General features: G+C 37.1%; 2 protein-coding genes across 2 annotated transcripts; both read left to right on the forward strand.

Annotated features, from left to right (window-relative positions):
- Nucleotides 1-6,487: 6,487 nt before the first annotated feature.
- On the forward strand, nt 6,488-9,725 carry LOC104703863 (putative disease resistance protein At1g62630). The gene is made up of 2 exons (XM_010419949.2): nt 6,488-9,391; nt 9,495-9,725. The coding sequence occupies exons 1-2, from the start codon at nt 6,713-6,715 to the stop codon at nt 9,498-9,500; spliced, it is 2,685 nt and encodes an 894-aa protein (XP_010418251.1). The 5' UTR covers nt 6,488-6,712; the 3' UTR covers nt 9,501-9,725.
- A 2,285-nt stretch (nt 9,726-12,010) lies between these two features.
- On the forward strand, nt 12,011-14,870 carry LOC104703873 (beta-ketoacyl-[acyl-carrier-protein] synthase III, chloroplastic). The gene is made up of 8 exons (XM_087460093.1): nt 12,011-12,589; nt 12,812-12,960; nt 13,057-13,193; nt 13,286-13,391; nt 13,470-13,588; nt 13,793-13,857; nt 13,949-14,174; nt 14,331-14,870. The coding sequence occupies exons 1-8, from the start codon at nt 12,399-12,401 to the stop codon at nt 14,550-14,552; spliced, it is 1,215 nt and encodes a 404-aa protein (XP_087316219.1). The 5' UTR covers nt 12,011-12,398; the 3' UTR covers nt 14,553-14,870.
- The last annotated feature ends 89 nt before the right edge of the window (nt 14,871-14,959 follow it).

Genomic DNA, 14,959 nt, shown 5'->3' on the forward strand with positions numbered 1-14,959 from the left:
GGACACTGTTGTTTGCTCAATCTAAAGTCTGTAGGAAGAGGAGTAACAACAGCTTTAGACTTATCCATGTGAAACCTTTTAAGTACTTTCTCAATGTACTTCTCTTGAGACAAGTGAATCAGCTTCTCACCTCTGTCTCTAACAATTCTCATACCAAGAATCTGTTTCGCTGGACCCAAATCTTTCATGGCAAAGGACTTGCTAAGCTGCTTCTTCAGCTCCTCAATTCTGCTTAAGTTCTTGCCCACAATCAACATGTCATCAACATACAACAGCAAGATGATAAAATCATCATCACCAAACCTCTGCACAAACACACAATGATCAGAAGTAGTGTCTTTATAACCATGCTCCCCCATAACAGACTTGAACTTCATGTACCACTGCCTCGGTGCCTGCTTTAATCCATAAAGGTTTTTCTTTAAGCGGCAAACTAAATCCTCTTCACCCTTTTTCACAAAGCCTTCCGGTTGTACCATGTAAATCTCTTCCTCCAAATCACCATGAAGAAAAGCAGTTTTTACATCCATTTGTTCAACCTCTAGATCAAGACTCGCTGCCAATCCAAGTACAACCCGAATGGATGACATCTTCACAACAGGAGAAAATATTTCATCAAAATCAACTCCTTTCTTTTGGCCGTATCCTTTCACAACCAACCTAGCCTTGTATCGAGGTGACAAACTGGTCTCATCATGCTTAATCTTAGACACCCACTTATTAAGCAAAGCCTTTTTACCCTTAGGCAACTTCACCAACTCAAGAGTATGGTTCTCTTCAAAAGAATCCATCTCATCACCCATGGCATCATGCCATTTATCTTTGTGTTCATCCTCCAAAGCTTCACTATAGCTTTCAGGTTCTCCCCCATCAGTAAGTAACACATACTCACCAGGATTATACCTAGTCGACGGTATAAGACCTCTCTCAGATCTTCTAACAATAGGTGGATTCTCAGTAGTTGGTGTCTCACCATGATCGTCACCATGATCACCATTACCATCATCATGTGCGGGAGCATCTGCACCAGGTGTATCAACATGAACCTCACCCTCAACCTCACCGTGGACCGATGTAGAAGGAGTAACCTCTAAATCAATCAAACTCTCATTACTCTGAGCTGGTTTTCCGGACTTGTCAATGTCCTTTATCGTTTGATCTTCCATGAACACAACATCTCTGCTCCTAATGAGCTTCTTCTCAACGGGATCATAAAATCTGTACCCAAACTCAACCTGACCATAACCAATGAACACACATTGTCGCGACTTCATTTCAAGCTTTGACCTCTCATCTTTGGGAATATGAACAAATGCCTTACACCCAAAAACCCTCAAATGACCATAAGAAACATCCTTACCAGTTCAAACCCTTTCTGGAATATCACCCTCCAATGGAGCACTCGGTGATAAATTCAACACGTGAACAACTGAGCTCAAAGCCTCACCCCAGAAAGTCTGTGCCAAACCTGATTGTGAAATCAAACATCTAACTCTTTCGACAATTGTCCTGTTCATTCTTTCAGCCAACCCATTCAATTGTGGAGTCTTAGGTGGCGTGAACTGATGCCTAATCCCATGTTCTTTGCAATAAGCATCAAATGGTCCAGAATACCCTCTACCATTATCAATGCGGATACACTTCAACTTCTTTCCCGTCTGTCTCTCAACCAATGCCACAAAATGCTTAAAATATCCCAGCACCTGATCTTTCGTCTTCATAGTAAAAACCCACAACTTCCTTGAATGATCATCAATAAAAGTGACAAAATATGATGCACCACCAAGAGATTTTGTCTTCATTGGACCACATACATCAGAATGCACCAAATCAAGTACATCAGGTTTTCTAGAAGGCGCAGAAGACTTGAAAGAGACTCTGTGTTGTTTACCTCGCAAACAATGCGCACACTTCTTCAAATGCGAACCAGAGATAGTTGGAATAACCTCCTTCTTAGAAAACACAGACAATCCTTTCTCACTTACATGACCGAGTCTCTTATGCCACAACTCCATGGCATCATCCTCCAAAGCATTAACACTATCTTTGGAGACCTTAGCCTGCATCAAACAGAAAGGTGAAAGCTTCTCACCTCGAGCCACAACCATAGAACCACGTGAAAGCTTCCATTTACCACCACCGTGTAAACTGTAGAAACCTTCATCATCAAGTCTTCCCGTAGATATCAAATTCATCCGAAGATCTGGGACATGCTTAACATCCTTAAGCACAAGTCTAGTCCCAAGACTAGTCTCCAAGCAAATATCACCAATGCCAACAACCTGAGCCAAACCATCATTCCCCATCTTTACAGAACCATAACTACCCGAAGTATAGGTAGAATACAAATCCCGTTGGGATGTAGCATGAGTAGTAGCTCCACTATCAACCACCCAGCTGGTGTTCTGGCATACATTAATGGCATCATTCTCAAGAAGAATGAGAAACTGATCGTCAATGATTGTCACTCGATCTACTTCTTCTTGCTTCCCTTGCTGCTTGTTATCTCTTTTCAACTTCCAGCAATCTTTCTTCAAGTGTCCTTTCTTGTGACAGTAGTGAAACTCCATATTAGCAAATTTATTAGATTTGCTCCTGCTCCTGTTCTTATCATTCTTGGGCTCTCTAAATATACTCCTCCCCCTTGACTCAATAACCAACACATCTGAACGCGAGGAACTAGCATTAGACTGTCTTCTAGTTTCCTCATTCAAGACACTGTTCTTCACTACATCCATCGAAATAGCACCATTCGACGCGGAGTTACAAAGAGACATCCTAAACACCTCCCAAGAATCTGGTAATGTACCAAGAAGCCACAGACCATGAATCTCATCCTCAAACTTGACTCCCATATCAGAAAGTTTATTAAGCAGCCCCTGAAACACATTTAAGTGATCAGTCATCGGAGTTCCCTCCTGATACCTCAACTCAATCAACTTTTTGATCATGTACATCTTATTATTCCCGGTCTTTTGAGCAAACAGTTGCTCCAGCTTCAACCACAAAGAACGAGCATTAGTCTCATTTTCAATATGATTCAACACATTATCATCTACCTATTGCCTTATCAAACCACAAACTTGGCGATGCTGCAATTTCCACTGATCATCAGTCTTATCTTCAGGTTTCTTCTCCTCAAAGACAGGAACATGAAATTCCTTCACGAAAAGCAAATCTTCCATCTTGCCTTTCCATAGATGATAATTAGAACCATTCAAGTTTATCATTCTACCCATATTTTCCATCGTTCACAAAAGTAACTAATAACCAAAGTTATTAAACCAAAGCTCTGATACCACTTTGTTGGGGAAACAACGCACAGTTGCGCAGCGGAATAAAGTTTCACCCTAACTTATGTGAACTTGTGAGGAAAATATAATAAACTTAGTAGAGCGTACAATAAATAAGACACAGAATTATACGTGGAAAACCTCCCCAATGCGAGGAGTAAAAACCACGGGACCGTAGTCCACTCAAAATTCCACTATCACCAATGTATTTGAGTACAACCACGTCCTCTCCAGAGACTAAGGCTACAAGTAGCAATCTCAATAAGAAAACAACACACAAGAGAGAACACAAAAGCCTAAAAATATGCAGTTCCAAACAATCCTAGATTTACTAAGATTCCGGCAACCTATTCAGATCTCCACCGTACATATCCTAGATAAACAGGTCAGGAACAACTCTGCAAAATTTCAGCTCAAACCGAGAAGATCTCATTGTTGGATCTTACAAACACTCACGACAGATGCTGCAGAAATCTGGAAATTCCAGACACGACCAGACTCGCTAAAACTCAGATTTCTCACAAACCAACCGTTGAAACAAAATCTCTACCGTCAAATATGTAGAACACTGAGTCACGAAGCTACCCTCCAAAAATCAGCTAGATCGGAGCTCGTTTGAATGTCCAAACGTGCAAAACACCAAACCCTAAAAGTTCTGTTTTTCTCTTCTCCTCTAGATCCGAAAATCAACTCTTTTCTCTCTATTTTTTCTTATGCCAATAATTAGGTTAATAGTGTTTATATAGTGTCTCATAACCTAAAACCCAATATTAATCTCATAGACTAATATAATGGCCCAAGTCCAGGTTTGGTTAACCAAATCCAATTGGTTTCCCCACTAGGAGGAAAACTCAACAGCGAAGAACATCTACTGGAGACCGCTGCCTTTTCCCTGTCTTACGGACATCATTGTACTCGACTGCCCAAAACTGAGAAAGCTTCCACTCAATTCTAAAAGTGGCTCAGGTGGTGAAAACGGACTCTTCATAAAACACAGAGATAAAGAATGGATAAAAGGGGTTGAGCGGGAGGATGAAGTTACCAAAGCTCGCTTCTTAACGTTAATCCCGTAAAAGGTTTACAATAGATCTCCTCTTCTGTACTTTTTCTTAACATTTTTTTATATTCAACACAGGAACTGATGTCAATATTAATTAGTATAACTATTTTACAATTTATTCATTTTAATTTAAGTTATTAAGTATTGATTAATGGTTTTGTTTCAAAGAAAGTTTGAAAATTGGGAGATGCTACGATTAGTAGTCTATACTTTTTCTCAAGTTGAAAGTAATGTACCTTTAATTATCTTTTGCATGACACAAACAATCTGTTTCGCCTGTTCGCGCAATCCTTTCGGGTTTACTCAAATCAGTTAATTTCAAGTTTTCAACTTCTTTTACTGTAATGTGGGGAATTCAGATAACTTGATGAATAAAGTCCCTCAATGGCTATACTCACAATCTTGAGAAGAATCTTACAGATCATGGCTAAACGAGATGATTTGTCAAGAAGGCTCACAAGAGAGGAGGATAGATGTCTAAAAAGACTTGCTCAAGTCTAGGTATGGGTTAATAGAGTTGAGACTTATCAAAAACAGAGTCCCTAATCTTTTTAGTGCTAGAAATATTGAACTTCAAAGCCTATATAGAACAATATTTGGGTTCACCCCTAGGGTGAACCTATTCACTCACCCCCTTATAAAATAAGGAAATAAAATCTGTATACATTATTATAAAATTAAAAACTTAAACCGTTCTTTTATAAATCCAAATCGATATATAATTTCATTCTAATTGTAAAAACTAAATCCTAACCATCTCATTTATAAACACAAACCGACATATAATTCCATCCCAATTGTAATATCTAAACCCTAACCATCTCATTTGTAAACCCAAACAAACATATAATTTTGTTCTAATTGTAAAATCTAAACCCTAACCATCTTATTTGTAAACTCAAACCGACATTTAATTTCATTTTAATTGTAAAATCTAACCCTGACCACCTCATTTGTAAACCCAAACCGATATATAATTTCGTTTTAATTGTAAAATCTAAATTCTAACCACTTCATTTGTAAACCCAAACCGACATATAATTTCGTTTTCACTGTAAAATCTAAACTCTAATCACCTTATTTGTAAACCCAAACCAACACATAATTTTGTTCTAATTATAAAAATTTAAACCAAGCCAATATTTAACTTTCCTTAATTAAAAGTATACAAAATTTGTTTTCTTAATTTATTTTGATTTTTAATTTTATTTTGATTTATTTTTTAAATGAAATATTAGATGGAAAATTTTGATTGGTTGAAAGGATAGGGAGTGAACAAAAAGGTTCATCCTTAAGTAATTTTCGTATAAGAAATACTGAGAAACTCAAAATGGCAATTTTCCAAGTATTGCTGAGCAAGCTCTTGAACCTTTTCTAAAATTATTCATGTACTTTAAAGTATGTAAATGTAATTTGAATTTAATCATTGTTTTTCCGTTTTTCAGATTATAACAAATCTCACGTAGATTTTACATTATCATGGCGATCGGAGACAAAAGTCTCACACAACATAACATTATCATCAAGCATGATCCCCGAAAGTATCAAACAAGCTCTTTATATAAACGCCAAGCTTCCAACACCTAACCTTCTGGAAGAAACAGAGTCTTTGTCAAATTGCCAAGTAAGCTTTTCAGTTCACACTTCCGTTGACTTCCTCTGTATACTATGACTTTTGGAAGAAACAACCATATTTATTAGTCTTTCTTTGATTTTCGCTTCGATTTTGGTCCCTCACTTGTTCGGGTTCTTCCACATTTTACAATATGTACACAAACCGATCTAACTGCATCGGAGGTGAAGTGGCTCATATACTTTTGGAAGAAAGAAATATTATTAACAACAGAAAGTGAAAGGCATGCATAGTGGTGGGAAATGAGAGAAGATTGCTAACTCACTGTGTGATGATTGCTCATATTGTTTCACTACAACGTGTGTGTTTACGTTCTGTGGAAAAGGAGAAGACTATTCTATCTAACACAGTTTTTATTTTTATTTTAAACGACTATTCAAAGTGTCAGTATGTAATTACTGCTTCGGGTACCCACCAAAGTAATTAAAACGTTTTGAAGATCTTGCAATTTTGGTATCCGATGTTTTCGAAGCTAAAAGATTTTCCTCTTTTTCTTTGAAAACAATTGAGCAAAAAAAAATAATAATTTGTCACTGTCGGCAAAGGCTGTCGGTGCTTTTCAACCATGCAAAGTATCTCATATTTTAGACTCACTCGAACGAGAATTTAATATTATTTCGAGTGGACCAAAACGTAAGTCTTTTCTTCAATTGTTCTTTGCATCGTCTCTGGTACGTATGCTCAAATTAGTAAACTTCAAATTTCAGATCTCTCAATTTCTGTAAAATGGGTCTCCCTTTCTCGATACCCTCCTTTGATCCGTGTGTAAATGAAGTCTCTGAATGGCTAGAGACGAGTGTAAGATATATTCTAAATCTCGAGAAGAATCTTGTGGATCTAGAGAGAACCATGGAGGAGCTCAAGGCTAAGCGGGATGATTTGTCAAGACGGCTCACAATTGAGGAGGGCAGAGGTCTGCAAAGGCTTGCCGAATTCGAGGTATGGCTTAATAGAGTTGTGATTGTCGAAAAAGAAGTCAGTGATATTCTTTATGATAGAGATGTTCAACTTCAAAGGATGTGTCTTTTCGGGTTTTGCTCTATGAGTTTACTGTCAAGCCACCGTTACGGGAAAAGTGTTTTCTTAACGTTGGGAAAAGTTGAGGAACTGAAAAATAAAGAGTTTAACGTGATCGCTGCGCAAGCTCAAACGCCTGGGGTGGAGGAACAACCTCTTGAACCGATAATTGTTGGTCAAGAAACAATGCTCGAGAAGGCATGGAAACATCTCATGGAAGATGGAGTTGGTATTATGGGTATCTACGGTATGGGTGGTGTAGGGAAGACAACTCTTCTCACACAAATCAACAATAAGTTCAGTAACGATAGACGGGGATTTGACTACGTTATTTGGGTTGTGGTATCTAAAGACTCACAGATGGAGGAGATTCAAGAGGAAATCGCTGAGAAAGTTGGTCGTAATGGAGAGGAATGGAAACAAATGGATAGAAGGCAAAAGACTAGCTGTTTATTCAAATTCTTAAAGGAAAAGAGTTTTGTGTTGTTTTTAGATGACATATGGGAGAAGGTGGATTTAGCTGAGATCGGAGTTCCGGATCCAAGAAAGCAGAAAGGATGTAAATTGGCATTTACCACTCGTTCTGTGGATGTATGTGCGCGAATGGGGGTTGAAAGACCAATGGAGGTCCAATGCTTGGCAGACAATGACGCATTTGATTTTTTCCAGACAAAGGTTGGTGAAACAACACTTGGAAGCGATCCGGGAATCCCCGAACTTGCAAGAGAAGTTGCTAAAAAATGTTGTGGCTTACCATTGGCTCTCAAAATCATAGGCGAGACCATGTCATCCAAGACGAAGGTACAAGAATGGCGTCATGCGATACATGTTTTGAATTCATACGCTGCAGAGTTTTTTGGCATGGACGATAAGATCCTTCCGCTTTTGAAGTATAGCTACGATAGTCTTAAGGAGGAAGATGTTAAATCGTGTTTGCTATATTGTGCTTTATATCCAGAAGATGCTGAAATTGTGAAAGATGACTTGATAGAGCAATTGATATGCGAGAATATCATAGATGGAAGTGAAGGTATAGAAAAGGCTGAGGACAAGGGTTATGATATTATTGGTAGTCTTGCCCGCGCATCATTGTTGATGGAGGGGGAGGATGATTTTGGAAGAGGTGTTGTGCGTATGCATGACGTTGTTCGTGAAATGGCCTTATGGATCGCTTCTGAATTGGGAACACAAAAAGAGGCCTTCATTGTGCGTGCAGGTGTTGGGTTACGTGAAATTCCAAAGGTGAAGAATTGGAACATTGTGCGAAGGATGTCGTTAATGGATAATAGGATTGTTCATCTCGTTGGGAGTCCTGAATGTATGGAACTCACAACTTTCCTCATGGGATTGGGAGGATATGGAAGTTTCTGGAATCAATTGGAAGATATATCGAGTGAATTCTTCAATTACATGCCAAAGTTAGTTGTTTTGGATTTATCGCGTAATCGCAGTCTCTCTGAATTGCCGGAAGGAATATCAAATCTAGTTTCTTTGCGTTATCTCAACTTGAGTGCAACTAGTATACGCTGTTTGCCAAAGAAGGTACTACAAGAGTTGAAAAAACTAATTCACTTGGATTTGGAGAATACATCGAAGCTTGAAAGTATTGCTGGGATATCAAGTCTGTATAATCTGAAAGTTTTGAAATTACGTGGATCGGATTTTCCATGGGATCTCGACACAGTGAAGGAGTTGGAAACTTTGGAACATTTAGAGATTTTAACTACAAGTTTCAATGTTTCTCCAACTCTGGAGCAATTTTTGAGCTCTCTTAGGCTGATGAGTCGTACACGATTTCTACGGATCTGTGACAATTTTGAAACATCACCAAATAGACATCTTGAATCAACTGGAATATCACTTTTAGGATCTATGGACAGGCTTCGGGAATTCAGAATTATGAGATGTCGTATCCCTGAGATAAAGATCGGAAGGATATGTAGCTTCTTGAGCCTCGTCACAGTTTCTATAATAGGTTGTGAAAGCTTGAGGGAATTGACGTTTCTAATGTTCGCTCCAAATCTTAGAACTCTTCGGATTGCTGGTATAAAAGACATTGAAGATATAATAAACAAAGAGAAAGCTTGTGAAGTTGAAGAATCAGGGAATGTTCCTTTCCAAAAGCTGAATGATCTTTCTTTAGAATATCTACCAAAGCTGAAGAATATATATTGGAGTCCTGTACCCTTTCCATGTCTAGAGGAAATCTATGTATGGGGATGTCCAAATCTGAAAAAGCTTCCACTCCATTCCAAAAGTGGCAAGCAGGGTGTAAATGGATGCATCATACGTTACAAATCTCCAGGATGGATTAAAGATGTGGAATGGGAAGACCAAGCTACAAAACTCCGCTTCTTATCTTCTTCATGCTTAGAAGAGGACCAAGAGGTCTAACATTTCTCCTCTTCTCTTATTTGATTTTCAAGGATTCTAACTGCTTCCATCTTTAATGCCTCTTGTCTCTTTTTGTGTATGTTAATTTTGATAATAGGAGTGATTGAGGCTTACTAAGGGAGCAAGTTCAAAATCGTCATTTGGGTTTAATTTGTTCTAAAGGGAAACTTTCTATCTCTCTCTCTCTCTGCTTTCCATGGAGTAAAAGTACCCTATCTATTTATCTCTCTCATCTTTCAAACTCTGTATTGCTTTCGATGAGTTCTTTTCTTTTTTTATGCCTTTTCACATGAAACATACTTTAAAGGCTATTGAAAATGGTTGCAACTTTATTGGGATGTGAATTTCTTGTGATGATGATAAGATAATGGGAGCTGATAGAGTTAAGTGAAGAATCTAGTCCAGTCAGTGTTATTGACTAAATAGAAGTGTTGTGGATCATTGTGAGAGTATCCTGCGTGATCACTGTGGGTGTTTAGAGCTTGTGTGCTCTGCTCTTAGGGAGATGAGATTGGAGAACTGTAACTCCAAGCTCATCATGAATTAGGTTTGATTTGCGATTTGATGGAGAATCGTTTTGTGTTGGGAGATTACGCTAATTTCGTGAAGTTGCATCTTGCACATGGCTTCATCGAAGGAGACGCAGATGATGTTTTTTGTGATTTAGAATCGGTGGTGCCTTACGAGAGTTGGGACGCGATGAAGAAGGGATCGTTGTTGTGTGTTTTTTTGGTGCCGATGATGATTCTTGAGAGAATAAGCTTTCTCTTGGAGCGAGAACAACGATGAGACAAACTAAAGCAATCGTTTCAACAACTAAAGTCTGAGAAAATCCAAACGATTCCAGTGGAGAGAAATCATATAACCAATTGTCTCATCGACCTTTTCCCTGCCTATAGACCAACAATTTTCAGATGATGTTGCAATAATATGACCAAAGCTGAAAAGCCTTTCGCTCAAACACCCAGAGAATTGATTGAAGGTCTTGAATGGGAGGTTGAAGCTACCAACCACCGATAGGTTTATTGTTTATCATGCTCTCTAATGCGTTTCAGGTTATGAAGTGTTTTCTTTTTCATTACTCATATTTCTGTCTTTAATTTGGTCTGATTACAGATTTGTGTGTTTGTATGTGGTTTGTGGCTACTCTGTTCGTGGTCTTCTCTCTATCCGTAAAAGGTCTCAGCCACCAAACTATGAAGCTTCTGTTTATTAAAACGGTCCAGACAAACCAACTACATATGACAACATTTGCTCTTTTTCACATTTACATTTTCTTTTGGCAATAAATTTTTATTCCTTTAATTTTATTCACTTCAATTATATTTTTGAAAGTGGATTTGGTTTAATCTTACACTTCTTCTATGCCACACCTTAATTTAATTTTAATCACATCAATTAAATTAAAAGTGGATTTGGTTAATCTCCTATTCTTCTTCAAGTTGTTCACCCAACACCTACTAATACATGACCGGTACTCAACCACCTTTTTTTGTTTATGTCCCATATATTCATAGTAACACATGTAATTCAAGAAACATCCAAATTACTTGATAACATGCCTTTCCAAACTTTTTAAAAAATATGCAACACATCCTAGTAAGGGTATATACATAGTATATTATAGAACTAATTGGTAAAGTAGACACTTTTTCAACAAATAATTTGAAAAGTAGACACTTTTGAAAACAAATTTGAGAGATAGGCACTTTTCTCTTTCCTCTTTAATGGAAAGCTCTATTAGATAGGCATTTAGAAAATGACATTTTTAACTTTTTGGTTATTTTTTATGTATCCACATAAAGATAAATTTGCATAAAGACAAATTTATTTTTTAAACTGAGCCTAATAAAAATAAATAACTATGTTTTAATAATTGATGAATTTTATACATTTTATTTTTTTAGACATGACCAAAATAATAACCTTTAAAAAATTATCTTTATAAATGAATAAATCCTTTTTTAATGGATTTATGTGTTTTGAATTTTAGATGTGTGATTGATTTATCTTAAACAACATTAAAACATGTATTATGGATAATTATATCACACATTTCATAAACTTTCCAAGATATCATTATTAGACACATTACAATATTTTAAATTGATTTTTAGAAATTTCATAAACTTCCCAATTTTTTTTTTTTTTTTTTTTTTTAGTTTTGAGTTCTCTATTTTATATTTAGGTTATAGTTTTGAAGAAATATGGTTTAGTATTTAGAGTGTATGGTTTAGTTTTGAAAATTTATTTAGATGGTACACCAAAACTATATTATGGAGTTGAATTATGTTAATCATATCGTGATGCATTAATTTCGGTATCATAGGAAATTTTACAGTGACCAACCTTTTGCGAGCCAACAACAACAACAACATACACAAAAATTAACTAACACACCACTCAGCGAGGAGGAGCCAATGCTCAATAAAATGTGACATGAGTTCCTCTCAAAACTCTACATATGAAATCAATACTTTCATAATACGTTTTCCAAGTTACAAAAAAGTTATATACTGATATGTTTTTTGATGTTTCCATTTACCACATGAATTGGGGGTGTTACATGTAAATTTGTGAATAAATTTGGATTTGATTGAGAAAAAAGAAAACAAATACAAAATAAACTAAACAAAGGGGAGGAGTAGTTTAGTTTTGAATGGCATTGGAATCTCCTCAAAACTGAGCTGTCACACTCACCTCCCCTGTCTCCTCCTCTCTTCGCTTCGGTACTTCCGAAGATTTGATTTTTTTTTCCTTACACACTCTCCTCTCTCTCTCACACACACACACACATACACACAAAATCGCAATACAAGAAAAAGCTAAAATTCGAATCTTTGTCTTCGCAATTTCTTCTCTCATTCATTCCGGTGACACAATCTCTGGCATTACGCTAAATTCGAGCTGATAGAAAGAAAGAAAGATCCTTGATTTTGCATTGAACCAATCTCGTTTCGTTGTTCTTCGATTCCTCTGTTATCTATCAAATTCAATCAGAATGGCGAATGCATCTGGGTTCTTCACTTCTCCTTCGATTCCTAACCTACGAAGCAGAATCAATGTTCCGATTGGTGTTTCTCGATCTGGGTTTTGCGTTTCGACTCGATTCTCTAAAAGGGTTTTGTGCTCTACCCTCAGCTCCATCGATAAGGATGCTTCTTCGTCTCCTTCTCAGTATCAACGACCCAGGTTGAAATAATAAAAATCACATCTTTATGTCCTCTCTTCTTCTCAGATTCTTTATTATTCCATTGATTCAAGATCCTTCTTTTGCTATTAGGATTAAAAAAAAAAAAATCACATCTTTATTGTAGAGTCTTTAGCTTTAGCTTTAAGATGATCTTTAAACCAAATTGATTACAAGTTTTGCTTTTGAGTAATGCATTTAAATGGTCTTTGATTCACTTAAAGGTTAGTGCCGAGTGGGTGCAAATTGATTGGATGTGGATCAGCGGTTCCAAGTCTTTTGATTTCTAATGATGATCTTGCGAAAATAGTCGATACTAATGATGAATGGATAGCTACTCGTACTGGTATTCGCAACCGTCGAGTTGTTTCAGGTAAGTTATAACATTGGTTTGTTCTGCTATGTTAAGTTGAGAGTACCGTTCAGTGATGTGTAGAGAGACATTAATTTGTATAACCTACTATTGAAGGCAAAGATAGCTTGGTTGGCTTAGCAGTAGAAGCAGCTACCAAAGCCCTTGAAATGGCTGAGGTTGTTCCTGAAGATATTGACTTAGTCTTGATGTGCACTTCCACTCCTGATGATCTATTCGGTGCTGCTCCACAGGTATTTATTGACCCTTTATTCTAAGTAACTTTATCTTCGATGGAGTAAGAGTTCCGGTTGTTTGATTTGTGAAAATTCTCTGTTGATGGCAGATTCAAAAGGCACTTGGTTGCACAAAGAACCCATTGGCCTATGATATCACAGCTGCATGTAGTGGATTTGTTTTGGGTCTAGTTTCAGCTGCTTGTCATATAAGGGGTAAACCTCAAATAAGATGAAACTTGATGAGTACTTTAGTAAGATAAGTGTGTAACTGTTGCCCCTTTCTTTTTTCAGGGGGAGGTTTTAAGAATGTTTTAGTGATTGGAGCTGATTCTTTATCTCGGTTTGTTGATTGGACGGATAGAGGGACCTGCATTCTATTTGGGGACGCTGCTGGTGCTGTGGTTGTTCAGGTACTGTGCTTTATGAAGCTTTTAGCAATCTCATGCACTCATTATATTCAAAGTTCTTATATAATGTTCACTCAATTAATGAAACAGAGTATAACCTTTAGTAAGTAACATAATCATTAGACAGTGCTTGCCACATTGCATATCATACCGTGGCTTAGAAGATTAACCTTTGTTTTTAAAGAAGTGTTCTTTCATTTCGCGCAGGCCTGTGATATTGAAGATGATGGTTTGTTTAGTTTTGATGTGCACAGCGATGGGGACGGTCGAAGGTATTTAGATTCACATTCCATTTTCTTGGCATAACATCCATCTTATTTTTCCCTTAAGAACCCACAGTAAGATTCTCTTTTGTTTTTGCAGACATTTGAATGCTTCTGTTAAAGAATCCCAAACTGATGGTGAATCAAGCTCCAATGGCTCGGTGTTTGGAGACTTTCCACCAAAACAATCTTCATATTCTTGTATTCAGATGAATGGAAAAGAGGTGTTTCGCTTTGCTGTCAAATGTGTTCCTCAATCTATTGAGTCTGCTCTGCAAAAAGCTGGTCTTCCTGCTTCTGCCATCGACTGGCTCCTCCTCCATCAGGTTACTCTTCTTATCAAAATCTTATCACTTATTCAAGTTTCATTGGTAGTAGTTATGAATTCAAGCTTAAATGTAGGAAAAGTTAGAGCTTTCGTATCTGAAACCTGGTAAAAGATAGTAATAAACGACGGAATGTTTTTCGAAATATATTTGCAGGCGAACCAGAGAATAATAGACTCTGTGGCTACAAGGCTTAAATTTCCACCAGAGCGAGTCATATCGAATTTGGCTAATTACGGTAACACGAGCGCTGCTTCGATTCCTCTAGCTCTTGATGAGGCAGTGAGAAGCGGGAAAGTTAAACCAGGACATACCATAGCCACATCCGGTTTTGGAGCCGGTTTAACGTGGGGATCAGCAATTGTCCGATGGAGATGAATGACTTTTAAGTCCCAACATGTAAGTTTACTTCAGAGCCAAAGTTTTTTTTTCTCCCTCGAGGAACACTGGAAACTTGGTTTAATAGGTCTTCTTTAGTCCGATTAAACCTAGAGGTAAAGCGCATTTTGTTTGAATTCGGTCTCTCTTTTTGATGAAGGTTTCATTTGTTGTTTACTTTTGTTTAACTTGTTAGTTATTTCGAATGCTAATAATGAAAAAGAAGTAAAAAATAGCATTCTTTCATCATTTCTTCCTAGTTTGTAATGTTAAGACAACAACATTTTCTCCATTTGCTTAATCTTTTCTTCTTCTGTCTTTGAGAACTATTTCAACCAAATATTTGTAGTTGACATGTGACCAACCAAATTTTTTTCTTATTCAATTGCATTACCTAAAAAAGCAAA

The sequence above is a fragment of the Camelina sativa genome, chromosome 7, assembly GCF_030686135.1.
Source record: "Camelina sativa cultivar CO46 ecotype springtype chromosome 7, ASM3068613v1".
Classification (NCBI taxonomy): Eukaryota; Viridiplantae; Streptophyta; class Magnoliopsida; order Brassicales; family Brassicaceae; genus Camelina; species Camelina sativa.